Raw genomic sequence first — 18,217 nt, 5'->3', positions numbered from 1 at the left:
TTTTGCCATCTGGGGTCAAGTTGCCTGCTCATCTCTCAGGAGATAGCTGGACACTGATGGTTATGGAAATGCTACCATGCAGAAGCAGGCTACTTGCACCATTGACCCTCCGAACAGCATCCCACCCAGACTCACCCACCTACCCAATCCCTATAACTCTGCATCCCCAGCGCTAATCCACCTAGCCTACATACCCCTGGATACTGTGGCCAACTTGACACGGCCATTCCACCTAACCCGCATATCTTTGGACTGTGGGAGGAATCACACACAGACAATGTGCAAACTCCACACAGACAGTTGCCCAAGGGTGGAATCGAACCTGGGTCCCTGGTGCTATGATGCAGCAGTGCTCAGCACTAAGCCACTGTGCCTCCCATCCCTCGGTACTTCCTTGACACATTGATGTGAACACTCAGTGACGCAGCAGTTCAACAGCAATAGATGAGGATCCCTCCACCTGACCAGCTCCACACTGTCTGCTGCTCCTGCTCAAGCTGAGAAACCTTCCCTGAAAGGCTACATAACCATGTGTGTAGACCAGCCCTGTGAGAGCTCCCCCTGTCCTTGGTGATGAGTTTGTGTGTTAGTGTGCAAGAGATTCAGGATCCTGGAGCAACCTTGCAATTATTGTAGAATCATAGAATAATAGAATCATATAATACAGTGCCCACCATATCTTCACCCATTCCAATATAGTATGACCAACACTAGATCCACTTTCCTGAACTAGACCCATTGCCTTGAATGTTATGACATTTCCAGTTCTCACCCAGGAATATTAAAGATAGTGAGGTTTCCGATCTCAGCTAGCCTCCTAAGCAGTGCCTTCCAGACCCCCTGTACCCTCTGGGTGAAAAAGGTTTTCCTCAAATCCCCTCTGATGTCCCACCTTTCACTTAAGCCTACTGTCCCCTTGTTATTGACCCTTCGCCTCAGGGGAACAGCTGCTTTCTATTCACCCAATTTACAACAAGGCTCTCCTCTACATTGGGGAGATGAAACAGAGACTGGGATACCGCTTTGCGGAACACCTACACTCTGTCTGTAAAAATGACCAGTTGCCTGCCACTTCAACACACCGCCATGGCCAACGTCTCTGTCTCAGTTCTGCTGCAGTGTTCCAGCGAACCTCAGCATGAGTTCAAAGATCAATACCTCATTTTCCACTCAGGAACCCTGCAGCCTCTCAGACTCAGCATCGAGTTCAATAACTATAGCGATAGATTCCATCCCTCCATGTATTTTACCCGCCCCATACCTGGCCCTGTTATGACATGGGTTGCTTTAAGCAGAGTCACCCATTCTCATGTACTCCTAGGTCCATTATCACATTACATGGGTTGCATTCAGTACAGCTAACCCAATCTCTCATTGTTAGGTCTGATTATCCCTTATACAGCTTTTCTTCTTTCCTGGCCTGCTATTCATTATCCTTGTTTTCATTTCCCTTTTATAACTCTCTGCCCTGGGCTCCATTTCCATTCTAATGCCAATTTCTCCTAGCCTTCTAACACTTATTTATTCATTCGCGGGGTGAGGGTGTCACTGCCTGTGTCAACATTTATTGCGCGTCCCTAATTGCCCAGAGGGTAATTGAGAGTCAACCAAATTGCTGTAGGTCACATGTAGACCAGATCAGGTAAGGAAGGCTGTTTCCTTCCCTAAAGGACAATCGATAATAGTTTCATGGTCATCACTAAACTCTTAATTCATTATTTTTATTGAGTTCAAACTTCACCACCTGCCATAACAGGATTCAAACACAAGGTCTCCAGAGCATTACCTGGGTCTCTGATTGAAGGACTTATGTCCAAAACATCAACTGTACTGCTCCTTGGATGTTGCCTGTCCTGTTGTGCTTTTCCAGTGCCACACTTTTCATCTCTGGATAAACACTCCAGTGGTAATACCACTAGACCATCACCTCCCCCAGTTCTGATGAAGAATCAGTAGACTCAAACATTAATCCTCTATATGCTGCCAGACCTGCTGAGTTTCTCCAGCAATTTCTGTTTTTGTTTCAGATCTCCATCAACCTCAGTTCATTGTTTTGTTTTAATATCCTGCTGAATTTCCTTTGCATCTCCAGTAATGCAATCACATCCTTCGTATAATTTGGTGATCAGACTACACACAATATTCCAGCTGTGGCCTAACTTAATGGTGGCACAGTGGCTCAGTGGTTAGCACTGCTGCCTCACAGCACCAGGGTCTCAGGTTTGATTCCAGCCTTGGGTAACTGTCTGTGTGGAGATTGCACATTATCCCCATGTCTGCGTGGGTTTCCTCCCACAGTCCAAAGATGTGCAGATCAGGTGAATTGGCCATACTAAATTGCCCATAGTGTTAGGTGAATTAGTGAGAGGGAAATGGGACTGGGTGGTTTACTCTTCGGAGGGTCGATGTGGACTTGTTGGGCCGAAGAGCCTGTTTCCACACTGCACGGAATCTGATCTAAATCTCTGCAGAGAACACAACATCTCTGCTCTTATAATCTACCCCATGACTACTAAAAGCCAAACTATGCATCACTGGACATAAATATTACAATGTGTGCAAAGGTAGAAGACTATAGAATGAGGAGTGTTGGCAGCACATAGACATGAGAACACAAAGGAAAATTATTCTTACATAATGTAAATATAAGTTCAGAGCCTGGTATATCTATGATAACCATGCATAGCAGTGTTTAGTATGAACAAATACTAAATGGTGTTACATTGACATCCAAGCCGGAACTTAGTTCTTAACTTTGCATTCTCAACAATCAATTTGTCATACACCCAAATTCACAATGTGGCATCAACTCGCATGCTAAACAATCAGCGAGTGATCAGACTCCTGCTGACTGGTTCACCATGACGAAGTGATTTTCCCCTGTGTTCGGTCAATTGACCAACATGGAGTTGAACAGATCAGTCCCTCTCCTCTCAACACAGTCACCCCCAGTCTCATCATGATTAAAGAAAACTCAGACAGCACAGAAATGGGACCATTCAGTTCATCACGTCAAATGCTGACCTCTTGAAAAATCTATCCATTTCATCCGACTGCCCTGCTCTCTTTCACACAGCCCAGCCAATGTATTCCCTTCAAATATCTGATTTACCCATTTGAAAGGTGCCATTGACTCCACTTCCAGCGCGCTGACAGGCAGTTTATTCAAAGCAAATGAAAACAATAATCCTCATCTTCCCTCGGATCTTTTGTATTCAAATTCAACATATGTCCTTGATTGATTGACCCTCGTACCACTTGAAACATTTTTCTCCTCTTTACCCTGTCAAAACTATTCATAGTATTGTGTACTGTTCTGACTGAAAACTTCCTTCCTGTTCAATCTCTATTCACTGTCATGCAGCGAGGTCATATTCGCCCATCACGTAATCTCCATAACTCGGAGGCGTTGCCTGATTATTCTACACTCAGCTTCTGGGAGACTCACATGAGCTATCAGTCCAAGCGAATCTTCAGACACTAATTAGAGAACAGGAGCCGGAAAATGTTTACGCTGCCATTCACGTGTCTCCAAGGAACTGTCTGGGTTTTGCTTACTTTAGTAAAACGTTTGGAGAACTGGGAATTGTGAAATGTGCATAGTAAAATCTGCAGAATTTGAAGCTTTCCCTTGACAATAACTTAAAGTGAATACACGAAGATAATGTCAGAGGTGGGGATGTTCGCTGATGATTGCACAATGTTCAGCACTGTTTGTGACTGCTCAGATACTGATGTAGTCTGCTTACATATGAAGATATACCTGCGCAACATCCAGGCATAGGCTGATAAGCGGCAAGTAATGTTGGTGCACATAAGCGCCAGGTTATGACCATCTCTAACAAGAACATACAAAACAATAAATTAGGAGTGAAATAGGCCATTCGGGCCCCTCAAGACTGCTTCATCATTCAGTAAGATTATGTTTATCCGTTTTGAATTCCACGTTCCCATCTATCCACAATAACCCATGATTTCCCTGCCCAACAAAAATCTACCACTCTGCATTAAAAATACACAATTAAAGAGCAGCACAGTGGCACAGGGGTTAGCACTGCTGCCTCCCAGCGCCAGAGACCCGGGTTCAATTCCCGCCTCCGGCAACTGTCTGTATAGAGCTTGCATATTCTCCCCGTGTCTGCGTAGGTTTCCTCCGGGTGCTCTGGTTTCCTCCCACAGTCCAAAAAATGTGCAGGTTAGGTGAATTGGCCATGCTAAATTGCCCGTAGTGTTAGGTAAATGAATGGGTATGAGTGGGTTGCTCTTCAGAGGGTCGGTGTGGACTTGTTGGGCCAAAGGGCCTGTTGCCACTCTGTAAGTAATCTAATCCCACCTTCACTGCCTTCTGAGGTAGAGTGCTAAAGTTGCACTTGGTGAGAGAAAAAAAAAAACAGAATTCTCTGTTCTGTTTCCTAAAAGAGCTACCTCTGATTTTCAAATGGAAACCTGCCCCCAGTTCTGAATTGACCCACAAGAGAAAACAACCTTTCCACATCCACCATTTTAAGACCCATTCATGATCTGGTACAATTCAATCAAGCCACCTTTCCTTCTTCTAAATTCCAGTGGAAACAAATCCAGCCTATCCAACCTATCCACCAAGAGCAATGTGAACATTCCAGGTATAATCTGGTAACCTCCTCTGAACCACCTCCATTTAGAACATAGAACATTACAGCACAGTACAGGCCCTTCGGCCTTCGATGTTGTACCAACCCTTTATCCTACTCTAAAATCAAACTAACCTACATACCCTACATATTACAATCGTCCTTATGCCTAACCAATAGTCACTTAAATGTCCTTAATGTATCAGACTCTACTACCACCACTGGCAGTGCATTCAATGAATCCAGCACTCTGTGTGTAAAGAATCTACCTCTGCCATCTCCCCTATACCTTCTTCCAATTACCTTAAAATTATGTCCCCTCATGATAGCCATTCCTGCTTTGGGAAAAAGTTTTTGGCTGTCCACTCTATCTATGCCTCTCATCATCTTGTACACCTCGATCAAGTCACCTCTCGGCTTCCTTCACTCCAATGAGAAAAGCACTAACTCCCTCAACCATTCTTCATAAGACATGCCCTCCAGTCCACGCAGCATCCTCGTAAATTTCCTCTGAACCCTGTCTAAAGCTTCCACATCCTTCCTATAAAGAGGCAACTCGAACTGACCAAGTATAGTCTAACCAGGGTATTATGGAGGTGCAGCATAACCTCGCTGCTCTTAAACTCAGTCTCTCTGATAATGAAAGCCAACACACTATATGCCTTCTTAACAATCCTATCAACCTGGGTGGCAAATTTGAGGGATCTACGGACGTTAACCCCAAGATCCCTTTGTTCCTCCACACTGCCATGAATCCTGCCATTAACCCTGTAATCTGCATTCAGATTTGACCTTCCAAAATGAAACACCTCACACTTTTCCAAGTTGAATGCCATCTGCCATTTCTCAGCCCAGCTCTGCACCCTGTCAATGTCCCATTGCAACCTACAATAGCTCTCCACACTATCCACAACTCCACCAACCTTCATGTCATTAGCAAACTTATGAACCCACCTTTCCACTTCCTCATCCAAGTCATTTATAAAAATCACAAAGAGCAGAGGTCCCAGAACATATTCAAGATTAGAGTGGTGCTGGAAAAGCATAGCCGGTCAGGCAGTATCTGACGAGCAGGAAAATTGATGTTTTGGGCAAAAGCCCTTCATCAGGAATCAGGCCATGGAATGATGAAGGGCTTTTACCTGAAATGTCGATTTTCCTGCTCCTCGGATGCTGCCTCACCTGCTGTGCTTTTCCAGCACCACTCTAATCTTGACTCTGATCTCCAGCATCTGCAGTACACACTTTCGTCCCAGAACAGGTCCCTGTGGAACACGACTGGTTACCAAGCTCCAGGGCTGAATATTTTATATCATTCCTTAAACGCGAAGACCAAAACTGCACACAGCATTTCAGATGTGGCCATACCAATTTCCTGTACCATGGAGCACACGTCCTGACTTGTTTGTTAATTCCTCTGATAATATAGGACTGCATCCCATTACCACACTTTATTATGTGTTGTCCTGGCATCTTAATGTTCTCTGATTCATGCACCAGAACATCCAGATCCCTCTGCATCTCAGAATTCTGCAGTCATTCTCCATTTAAGTGATATTCTGGTATTTTATTCTACCTGCCAAAGACAACAGCTTCATATTTTTTCACTTTATATACCATGTGTCAGATACATGCCCATTCACTTAACTCATCTATATCCATTTGCAATTTCATTCTGTCTTGTTCACCACATACTTATTAATTTTACTCAAATTTCCTTATTATCTACTACCAATCCCATTTTCACACTGTAGGAGACTTTATGCATCTTTTTCCATTTTTGTGTCCATTTTGACACTCCTGGCTAACTTACTCTCACACACGAATTTCTTCCATCCAATTAACCCTTCAACTATTCTCTCTTCTCTTCATTTTCTGACAATTCAGCTGACCATAACAGACTTCTCGTATGCTTTTTCCTACGACTGATGCTTTCCTTAACTTGTTTAGTCAGCTAAGGATGTTGGGTCCTATCTGAAGAACTTTACTTCACTGTGGGAATTTACTGAGTTTTCTGAAACAGTACTCTGAACTCTGTCTCTATTGATCTGCCTGAAAAATGTGTTGCTGGAAAAGCACAGCAGGTCAGGCAGCATCCAAGGAATAGGAGAATCGACGTTTCGGGCATAAGCCTGAAGGAATCCTGAAGAAGGGCTTATGCCCGAAATGTCGATTCGCCTGCTCCTTGGATGCTGCCTGACCTGCTGCGCTTTTCCAGCAACACATTTTTCAGCTCTCATCTCCAGCATCTGCAGTCCTCACTCTTTCCTCTATTGATCTGCCCTCGAGCATAGAATGCCAGTTCACTTCCAAATGTTAAGCTTTCATATCCACATAATCATAGAGTTACAGAGATGTACTGCACGGAAACAGACCGTTCAGTCCAACTCGTCCATGCCAATCAGATATTCCAACCCAATCTAGTCCCACCTGCCAGCAACTGGCCCATATCCCTCCAAACCCTTCCTATTCATATACCATCCGGGTGTCTTTTAAATGTTGCAATTCTACTAGCCTCTACCACTTCCTCTGGCAGCTCATTCCATACATTTACCATCCTCTGCGTGAAAAAGGTTGCCCATTAGGTTTCTTTTATATCTTTCCCCTCTCACCCTAAACCTATGCCCTCTAGTTCTGGACTCCCCCATCCTAGGGAAAATATCTTGTTACCCTATCTATGCCCCTCATAATTTAATAAACTTCTATAAAGTCACCCCCCCAGTCTCCAATGCTCCAGGGAAAACAGCCCCAGCCTATTCAGCCTCTCCTTGTAGCTTGAATCCTTCAACCCTCGCAAAGTCCTTGTAATGTCCTTGGGGATATTTAAGCGACTGCTGCACGTGCACATGGATAGCAGTGAATTGAGGGGTATGTAGGTTAAGTTGCTATATTTTACATTAGGATTAAATCTCGGCACAACATCGTGGGCCAAAGGGCCTGTTCTGTGCTGTACTTTTCTATGTTCTATGTTCTAAATCTTTTCTGAATCCTTTCAAGTTTCACAACATCCTTCTGATGGGAAGGAGACTGTAATTGCGCACACTATTGCAAAAGTGTCCTAACCAATGTCCTGTAAAGCTGCAACATGACCTCCCAACTCCAATATTCAGTGCTCTGACCAATAAAGGAAAGCATTCCAACAACTTCTTCACTATCCTATCTACCTGCGGCTTCACATTTATTTCTTCTTGGGAATTGTGTCACGCATTGTGGTTACTGTTAGGTGGCCTGTAGATCACTCCCACTCCAAGTTCTTTCCCTAACCCTTTCTCATCTCCACTCACACCAATCCTCCACCATGATCTCCTGAACCAAGGTCATCTCCAGTAACAGTATCTCCATCTGCAGTGCTGCATGTCCAGCTTCACCTAGCTTCCTCATTCCTTGAATATTACATACCTCTCAATATTCAGGACACAATTCCCATCATCCAGAAGCCATGTCTCCACAACTGTCAGATGGTATTCATTTACTTCAGCGTGTACTTACAATATATTTATTTTGTTATGATTGCTAATTACATTCAAATGCAGCGCTTGTAACATCTTTGCAATATCTTTTTTGATTGTTGGAGGTGCATTCCTTAGCTTTTTCTTCTGTGCCCATTCCTGCCACTTTCAGATCCTTATTTCCCATATTACTATTTTCCTTGCATAACTTCACTCCATCCCTCCAGTTCTGAAGAAGGGTCTCTCAATGTGAAATGTTGACCCTGATTTCTCTCCACAGATGCTGCCAGGCCTGAGCTTTTCCAGCAACTTCTGTTTTGGTTCTATCCTTTAATATCTTTCTGCATTTTATGCCATGCCCGTACTTTTTAATTTGAAATTGTCTCCATTTCTCCAGTTATGTAGTTCACAGTGATATTGGCCCCAGCAGGTTTGGCCTATCTAAAGATTAAGCCCCCAGATTCCTTGGTACTGTGTCAGATGCCTACTAACTGGAACCCATTTTTCCAGCACAGGTCTTTGAGCCACATATTCATCTTCCTACTTTTAGGGATCCCAATCCAATTTGCAGTAGCTCAGGCAATTCTTCAGAGATTACAACCTTTGATGGTCTTCTTCTGTGCAGAAACACTTTCCTGATTCTACCTGTGTTGCTGGTATTTGCATGGATCATGACCCCTCTCTCTGCATAGAAAGGTGTCAAGTTCCTCACTATGTTATTACCTCATCTACTACAGGTCTGGTTGATCCCTCCACTTGAATGTCATCCTGTACCACAGCATGATAGTCGGTTTGCACATTCACTACAACCCTCACTCTCAGTCAACAGGCTGAGAGATTCTCAAAGGTAAAAACAATGACTGCAGATGCTGGAAACCAGAGTCTAGATTAGAGTGGTGCTGGAAGAGCACAGCAGTTCAGGCAGCATCCGAGGAGCAGTAAAATCGACATTTCCGGCAAAAGCCCTTCATCAGGAATACAGGCAGAGAGCCTGAAGGGTGGAGAGATAAGTGAGAGGAGGGTAGGGGTGGGGAGAAAGTAGCATAGAGTACAATAGGTGAGTGGGGGAGGGGATGAAGGTGATAGATCGGGAGGGTGGAGTGGATAGGTGGAAAAGAAAATAGGCAGGTAGGACAAGTCATGGGGACAGTGCTGAGCTGGAAGTTTGGAACTGGGGTGAGGTGGGGGAAGAGGAAATGAGGAAACTGTTGAAGTCCACATTGATGCCCTGGGGTTGAAGTTTTCTAAGGCAGAAGATGAGGCGTTCTTCCTCCAGGCATCTGGTGATGAGGGAGCGGCGGTGAAGGAGGCCCAGGACCTCCATGTCCTCGGCAGAGTGGGAGGGGAAGTTGAAATGTTGGGCCACAGTGTGGTGTGGTTGGTTGGTGAGGGTGTCCAGGAATGTTCTCTAAAGCGCTCTGCTAGGAGGCATCCAGTCTCCCCAATGTAGAGGTGACCGCATCGGGAGCAACGGATACAATAAATGATATTGGTGGATGTGCAGGTAAAACCTTGATGGATGTGGAAGGCTCCTTTAGGGCCTTGGATGGAGGTGAGGGAGGAGGTGTGGGCGCAGGTTTTGCAATTCCTGCGGTGGCAGGGGAAGGTGCCAGGATGGGAGGATGGGTTGTAGGGAGGCCTGGACCTGACCAGGTAGTCACGGAGAGAACGGTCTTTGCGGAAGTTGGAAAGGGGTGGGGAGGGAAATATATCCCTGGTGGTGGGATCTGTTTGGAGGTGGCGGAAATGTCTGTGGATGATTTGGTTTATGCGAAGGTTGGTGGGGTGGAAGGTGAGCACTAGGGTAGTTCTGTCCTTGTTACGGTTGGAGGGGTAGGGTCTGAGGGCGGAGGTGCGGGATGTGGACGAGATGCGTTGGAGGGCATCTTTAACCATGTGGGAAGGGAAATTGCGGTCTCTAAAGAAGGAGCCATCTGGTGTGTTCTGTGGTGGAACTGGTCCTCCTAGGAGCAGATACGGCGGAGGCGGAGGAATTGGAAATACGGGATGGCATTTTTGCAGGAGGTAAGGTGGGAAGAGGTGTAATCCAGGTTGCTGTGGGAATCAGTGGGTTTGTAAAAAATGTCGGTGTCAAGTCGGTCGTCATTAATGGAGATGGAGAGGTCCAGGAAGGGGAGGGAGGTGTCAGAGATGGTCCAAGTGATCTTAAGGTCAGGGTGGAATGTGTTGGTGAAGTTGATGAATTGGTCAACCTCCTCGCGGGAGCACGAGGTGGCGCCAATGCAGTCATCAATGTAGCGGAGGAAGAGGTGGGCAGTGGTGCCGGTGTAATTACGGAAGATCAACTGTTCTATGTAGCCAACAAAGAGACAGGCATAGCTGGGGCCCATACGGGTGCCCATGGATACTCCTTTGGTCTGGAAGAAGAGGGAAGATTCGAAGGAGAAATTGTTAAGGGTGAGGACCAGTTTGGCCAAATGAATGAGAGTAGAAGGGTACTGTTGGGGACATCGGGAGAGGAAGAAACGGAGGGCTTGGAGGCCCTGGTCATGGCGGATGGAGGTGTAGAGGGATTGGATATCCATGGTGAAGATGAGGTGTTGGGGGCTGGGGAAACGGAAGTCTTGGAGGAGGTGGAGGGCGTGGGTGGTGTCTCGAGGTAGGTAGAAATTAGTTCAGTGGGGCAGGAGCATGCTGAGACAATGGGTCGGCCAGGGTGGTCAGGCTTGTGGATCTTGGGAAGGAGGTAGAACCGGGCAGTGCGGGGTTCCCGGACTATGAGGTTGGAAGCTGTGGGCGGGAGATCTCCTGAGGCGATGAGGTTCTGTATGGTCTGGGAGATGATGGTTTGGTGATGGGGGGTGGGGTCATAGTCGAGGGGGCGGTAGGAAGAGGTGTCCTCGAGTTGGCGTTTGGCTTCAGCGGTGTAGAGGTCAATGCTTGGGAAGGAGGTAGAACCGGGCAGTGCGGGGTGCGAGAGAATCTCAAACCTATTGGGCAATTGCAGAGATTGTACCTCTGCCCTCTCTCTTGTTACTTGCCTCACTCACGGTCACACTTTCCTATTCCTGACCAAATCCGGGAGACCTTATCCCCAGTGGTGTGACTACCTCCCAGTGCAAAAATCCAGGCGACATTCCCTCTTCCTGATACTCTGTAGTGTCCATAGTTCAGCCTCCAGATTATAAACACTGAGCCAAGCTGCTTGGATTTCAAGCACTTACTGCAGATGTTCTTGCCGTGGATCACAATGGCATCCTGCAGCTCCCAAATGCTTCAGTCTTTTCGCATCAGCTGTCCTGCCATCTTTAATTGGTTTTAATTATTCAATTATTTACTTACTTGCGTTTTACATATTTAATTAACTTTAATACCAATTTGTATAGTGTGCAAAAACGTAAGAATAAAACTTAACATTTACCAGAGATTCATTAAACAGTGCTCTACTTTCTCTGTAATGTAACAAGAACCAATTCCCATCTTCCAAAACCTTGTCTGAAGTGCAATAAGACTTGGCTGACCTCGTGCAGGATTCTCTGAAGGCTAACTTGCCGGTTGAGCCAGTAGTTAGGAAAACAAATACAATGTTGGCATTTATTTTGAGAGGATGAAAGTATAAAAGCAGGGATGTACTTCTGAGGATTTTTAAGGCTCTGGTCAGACCACATTTAGAATGTTATAAGCAATTTTGGGTCCCATATATCAGGAAGGATGTACATGCCCAGGAGCAGGTCCAGAGAAGGTTCATGAGAGTGATCCCAGGAATTCAAGGTTTAACATGTGAGGAGTCGAGATTAGAGTGGTGCTGGAAATGCACAGCAGGTCAGGCAGCATCCGAGGAGCAGGAAAATTGACGTTTCGGGCAGGAGCCTTTCATCAGGAATATGTGAGGACTCTGGGTCTATGCTCAATGGAGTTTAGAAGGATGGGGGGTATCTGATTGAAACTTACAGAATACTGAATGGTCTGGATAGAGTGAATGTTGGGAAAATATTTCTATTTGCATAAGAGTCTAGGACCCAAGGGCACAGCCTTAGAATAAAGGGAAGACCCTATAGAATGGAGATGAGGAGAAACTCCATCAGCCAGAGAGTGGTGAATCGTTGGAACTTATTGACACAGAAGGCCATGGAGGCCAGGTCATTGAGTATACTTAAAACAGAGATAGATAAGAGGATTGTTAAGTGGATCAAAGATTATGGGGAGAAGGTGGGAGAATGGAATAGAGCAATTTATCAGCAATGGCTGAGAAGACTCAATGTGCAAAATGGCCCATATATTTGCTCTTATGTCTTTTACAGGCCTCCTAATAGTCCTAGAATCATTGAAGAAAGGATAGGGAAGGTGATTCAGGAGATGAGTGACAGTAATAGGGTGGTTGTTATGGGGGACTTTAACTTTCCTGATATTGATTGAGAAAGCTATAGCTCAAGTTCGTTAGATGGGTCAGTGTTTGTTCAATGTGTGCAGGAGAGTTTCCTGACACAATATGTAAACAGGCCAACAAGAGGTGAGGCCATACTGGATTTGGTTCTGGGTAACGAACCAGGCCAGGTGTTAGAATTAGAGGTAGGTGAGCACTTTGGGGATAGTGACCATAATTCGGTGATTTTTACTCTCGTGATGGAGAGGGATAAGTGTGTACTACAGGGCAAGAGTTATAGCTGGGGTCAGGGAAATTATGATGCGGTGAGGCATGACTTAGGATGTGTGGCTTGGAAAAGTAGACTCCAAGGCAAGAGTGTAAATGATATGTGGAGCTTGTTCAAGGAGCAACTATTGAGTGTCCTTGATAATTATGTACCTGTCAGGCAGGGAGGAAAGGGTCGTGCGAGGGAGCCGTGGTTTAATAAGGAATTGGAATCCCTTGTTAAATGGAAGAGGGCGGCCTATCTCAAGATGAGACGTGAAGGTTCAATTGTGGCGATTGAGAGTTATAGGGTAGTCAGGAAGGACCTGAAGAGAGAGCTAAGAACAGCAAGGAGGGGACATGAAAGGTCCTTAGTCGGTAGGATTAGGGAAAACCCTAAGGCTTTCTATAGGTATGTTAGGAATAAAAGAATGACTAGGGTAGGAATAGGTCCAGTCAAGGATAGTAGTGGGAAGTTGCGTGTGGAGGCGGAAGAGATTGGGGAGACACTGAATGAATACTTTTCTTCAGTATTTACTCAGGAACAGGGCATTGTCGTCGATGTGAATACTGAGTCACAAATAAGTAGAATGGATGGCTTTGAGGTATGTAGAGAAGAGGTGTTGGAAATCCTGGAAAAGGTGAAAATAGATAAGTCCCCTGGGCCTGATGGCATTTATCCTAGGATTCTCTGGGAAGCAAGGGAGGAGATTGCAGAGCCATTGGCCTTGATTTTTATGTCCTCGTTGTCTACAGGAGTAGTGCCAGAAGACTGGAGGATAGCAAATGTGGTTCCCTTGTTCAAAAAGGGGAGTAGGGATAACCCTAGTAACTATAGGCCGGTGAGTCTCACTTCTGTTGTGGGCAAAGTCTTAGAGAGAATTGTAAGGGATAGGATTTATGCACATCTGGATAGGAATAATGTGATCAAGGATAGTCAGCATGGTTTTGTGAAGGGCAGGTCGTGCCTCACAAACCTTATTGAATTCTTTGAAAAGGTGACGAAGGAGGTTGATGAGGGGAAAGCGGTAGATGTGGTATATATGGATTTTAGTAAGGCGTTTGATAAGGTTCCCCATGGTAGGCTACTGCAGAAAATACGGAGATATGGCATTGAGGGTGAGTTGGAGGTTTGGATTAGAAATTGGCTGGCTGGAAGAAGACAGAGGTTAGTAGTTGATGGCAAAGTTTCTTCATGGAGTGCCGTCACTAGCGGTGTTCCGCAAGGATCTGTTTTGGGACCATTGCTGTTTGTCATTTTTATAAATGACCTGGAAGAGGGGTTAGAAGGTTGGGTGAGCAAGTTTGCGGATGATACGAAAGTCGGAGGAGTTGTTGACAGTGAGGAAGGATGTGGCAGGTTACAGCAGGATATAGAGAAGCTGCAGAGCTGGGCAGAAAGGTGGCAAATGGAATTCAATGTAGCTAAGTGTGAGGTGATTCACTTTGGGAAGAATAACAAAAAGATGGGGTACTGGGCTAATGGTCGGATACTTGGTAGTGTGGATGAGCAGAGGGATCTTGGTGTCCATGTACACAGATCTCTGAAAGTTGCCACCCAGGTAAATAGTGCGGTGAGGAAGGCATATGGCGTACTGGCTTTTATTGGTAGAGGAATTGAGTTCCGGAGTCCTGAGGTCATGATGCAGTTGTATAAGACTCTGGTGCGGCCGCATCTGGAATATTGTGTGCAGTTTTGGTCGCCATACTATAGGAAAGATGTGGAGGCACTGGAACAGGTGCAGAGGAGGTTTACCAGGATGTTGCCTGGTATGGTAGGAAGATCGTATGAGGAAAGACTGAGACACTTGGGGCTGTTTTCATTAGAGAAAAGAAGGTTTAGGGGTGACTTGATTGAGGTGTACAAGATGATTAGGGGGTTAGATAGGGTTGACAGTGTGAACCTTTTCCCGCGTATGGAGTCGGGTATTACAAGGGGGCATAGCTTTAAATTAAGGGGGGGTAGATATAGGATTGAAGTTAGGATTGAACTTGAACTCAGCGAGTTGTAAGTTCATGGAATGCCCTGCCAGTAGCAGTGGTGGACTCTCCCTCTTTAAGGGCATTTAAGCGGGCATTGGATAGGTATATGGAGGATAGTGGGTTAGTATAGGTTAGGTGGGCTTGGATCGGCGCAACATCGAGGGCCAAAGGGCCTGTACTGCGCTGTATTGTTCTATGTTCTATTATGTCTTATGGTCTCTTGCCTCCATAACTATCAGATCATATTCATTTATTTCAATGTACACTATCAGTTGATTTACTTTATTATGATTGCTATTTACGTTCAGATACAGAGCCTTCAGCTTTTTCTTTAATATCTTGACTTGATTGTTCGCTAGATTCTGCTAACTTGGAGTTACTCATGGGCAGCTTTCCTACATTTAGTGCCACAGAACAAAAGAAATGATACAGCACAGAAGGGATCCATTCAGCTCATCTCAGCAAAGCTGACCCAAAGATATCCAGATGCCCTTTCTCATTCCATCGTCCTGCATAGCCCATAGTCCTGCAGCTTATTGCGATGTAAAGTGCCGATCTGGTGGGTTTTTTTTAAAGAGTTTAGGGTCATTGCCTCTACCACCAAATTGAGATTATATTATATTAGATTCCCTACAGTGTGGAAACAGGTCCTTCGGCCCAACAAGTCCACACTGACCCTCTGAAGAGTAACTCACACAGACCCATTTCCCTCTGACTAATGCACCTAACACTATGGGCAATTTAGCATGGCCAATCTACCTGACCTACACATCTTTGGACTGTGGGAGGAAACTGGAACACCCAAAGGAAACCCACGCAGACACAGGGAGAATGTGCAAACTCCACATAAACAGTCGCACAAGGCGGGAATCGAACTCGAGTCCCTGGCGCTGTGAGGCTGCAAATTCCAAGTATCTCTGTGTAGTAATGCTTTTCCTCATACCCCTCTAATTCTTCTGCCAGTCGGCTTGAATCTATGACCCCTGGTTTGTGAACTCCCCAACAGGGAAAACAGGCTTCACCCGTGTACCCTATTTCCTTGCAGAGAGTTTGTGCAGAAGGTCCACCCTTTCCAAATTTAATGAACAGCATTTAGATAATGCCCTTACCACCCCTGTGGTAGTGAAATGGGCTGAAGTGCTTCATGGGAGTCTTAACCAGACAAAATGTGACACCAAGACACAGAATTGGGCATTGTCTTAAAGCTTGGCCAAAAGAAGGCAGTCTTGATAGTCGGACGAAAGAAGAGAGAGCCTTGGAATTAGAGAGGTAATTCCAAATCTTAGGGTCCAAACTGCTGAAGACATGACAACTAATGGTCATATGGGTGGTGTGGTGGCTCAGTGGTTAGCACCAATGCCTCAGGCACCAGGAACCCGAATTTGATTCCAGCCTTGGGATGACTGTCTGTGTGGAGTTTGCATGTTCTCCACGTAGGTTTCCTCCGTGTGCTCCAGTTTCCTCCCACAGTCCAAAGATGTGCAGGTGATGGGAAATGTGGGATGGGTCTGGGTGCCATGCTCTCTTGGACAGTGGATGTGATGGGCTGAATGGCCTCTTCCTACACTGTAGGGATTCCATGAGAGACTGTTCTGTACTCTCCCAGTAAGCTATGGATTACTGCCTCAAAGGTGCTAGACAAATGCAAAGTGTGATGATGATTTTTAAGGGAAAAAATACAATAACCTGGCAGTTCCAGAAACCTGAGGGTATCCCAAAGTTTTGGGCAGGCATCAAACAATGAAGCGCTGATGTTGCAGATCCTTGCTTTAAAGGTCTGAGGATGGCTGAGCTGATTGTAAACTCTATCTCTCGCTCTCAACCAACCTGTCCTTGCTGCTGCTGCTCTCTCACAACCAAAAGCTGCGAATTTCAAACACACACTACCCGGGATGAAAAATGTGACTGTTTGCAGAGTGAAGTTGATGAAGGAGGAGCGGACTTCTGGGTTATTTTTTTAAACAGAGCTGACCGGAGTTTTGCTGTTGTGTGTTGTCAGGTGCAAGTGTAACCTTCACGCCAACAACTGTGTCATGAAGAAGGGGAAGCTGAGCTGTGAGTGTGAGCACAACACCACGGGGCCGGACTGCGGTCGATGCAAGAAAGGTTTTCACGGCCGACGGTGGAGAGCGGGCTCGTACCTCCCCATCCCCAAAGGGACGGCCAATGTCTGTGAGTAATGAACATCTCTCCAGCTCAGTCTAGCACCTGTGGGGGGAGGGGGTGTTTCACTTCATATTTCGCGTTGTCAGCCCTTTCCCTCCGGCAATGCATCAATTCCAAACACAATGCGGTGGGCATTTGTAATTATGTTAATGTGTAAACAGAGACTTAGAGTGTGCACTTTCACAATTACAGAGTCAGAAAGCTCAGTCAGAGACCAATCAGCCCATCATGATTCTGATAGTTGATTAGATTCCCTGCAGTACAGAAACTGGCCCTTCTGCCCAACAAGTCCATACCAACCCTCCGAAGAGTAACCCACTCAGACCCATTCCCCCCATCCTATATTTACCCCTGACTAGTGCACCTAACAATCCAGATCTCCTTCGAATCCTCCAACTTCTTCCAGACCAAAGGGGTAGCCATGGGCACCCGTATGGGCCCCAGCTATGCCTGTCTCTTTGTCGGTTACGTGGAACAGTCCATCTTCCATAGTTACACCGGCACCACTCCCCACCTCTTCCTCCGCTACATTGATGACTGCATTGGCGCCACCTCGTGCTCCCACGAGGAGGTTGAGTAGTTCATCAACTTCACCAACACATTCCACCCTGACCTTAAATTCACCTGGATCATCTCTGACACCTCCCTCCCCTTCCTGAACCTCTCCATCTCCATCAACGATGACCGACTCAACACTGACATTTTTTACAAACCCACTGACTCCCACAGTTCCCTGGATTGCACCTCCACCCACCCTACCTCCCGCAAAAATGCCATCCTGTATTCCCAATTCCTCTGGCTCCACTGCATTTGCTCCTAGGAGGACCAGTTCCACCACAGAACACACCAGATGCCTCCTTCTTTAAAGACCGCAATTTCCCTTCCCATGTGGTTGATGATGCCCTCCAGCTCATCTCATCCGTGTCTCACACCTCCGCCATCGCACCCCACCCCTTCAACTGCAACAAGGACAGAAACCCCCTGGTACTCACCTTCCACCCCACGAACCTCCGCATAAATCGCATCATTAGCCGACAATTCCTCCACCTCCAAACGGACCCCACCACCAAACATATATTTCCGTCCTCACCCTTATCCACTTTCCATAAAAACTGTTCTCTCCGAGACTACCTGGTCAGGTCCACGCTCCCAAACAACCCACCCTCCCATCCTGGCACCTCCCCCTGCCACCGCAGGAATAGCAAAACCTGCGGCCACACCTCCCCCCTCACTTTTGTCCAAGACACCAAAAGAGCCTTCCACATCCATCAAGGTTTCACCTGCACTTCCACACATGTCATTTATTGTATCCATTGCTCCCGATGCGGTCTACTCTACATTGGGCAGACTGGATGCTTTCTCGCAGAGCACTTCAGAGAATGTTTCCAGGATACCCGCACCAATCAACCCCACCACCC

General features: G+C 46.1%; 1 protein-coding gene across 7 annotated transcripts in view; it reads left to right on the top strand.

The window, feature by feature from the left end:
* The window catches only part of LOC122541315 (netrin-G1-like), a 95,176-nt gene that overhangs the window by 63,625 nt on the left and 13,334 nt on the right, over positions 1-18,217 (top strand). For all 7 annotated transcript variants that reach the window (XM_043677952.2, XM_087979510.1, XM_043677955.2 and 4 more), the window contains one exon: positions 16,633-16,805. In XM_043677952.2, the coding sequence (XP_043533887.1) occupies positions 16,633-16,805 (173 nt within the window). The remainder of the gene's footprint in view (positions 1-16,632; positions 16,806-18,217) is intronic.

The sequence above is a fragment of the Chiloscyllium plagiosum genome, unplaced genomic scaffold (genome assembly GCF_037043375.1).
Source record: "Chiloscyllium plagiosum isolate Xiang-an unplaced genomic scaffold, Cpla_swu_hap1 HiC_scaffold_35, whole genome shotgun sequence".
NCBI classification, from domain to species: Eukaryota; Metazoa; Chordata; class Chondrichthyes; order Orectolobiformes; family Hemiscylliidae; genus Chiloscyllium; species Chiloscyllium plagiosum.
This window is presented reverse-complemented; position numbering and strand designations above follow the sequence as displayed.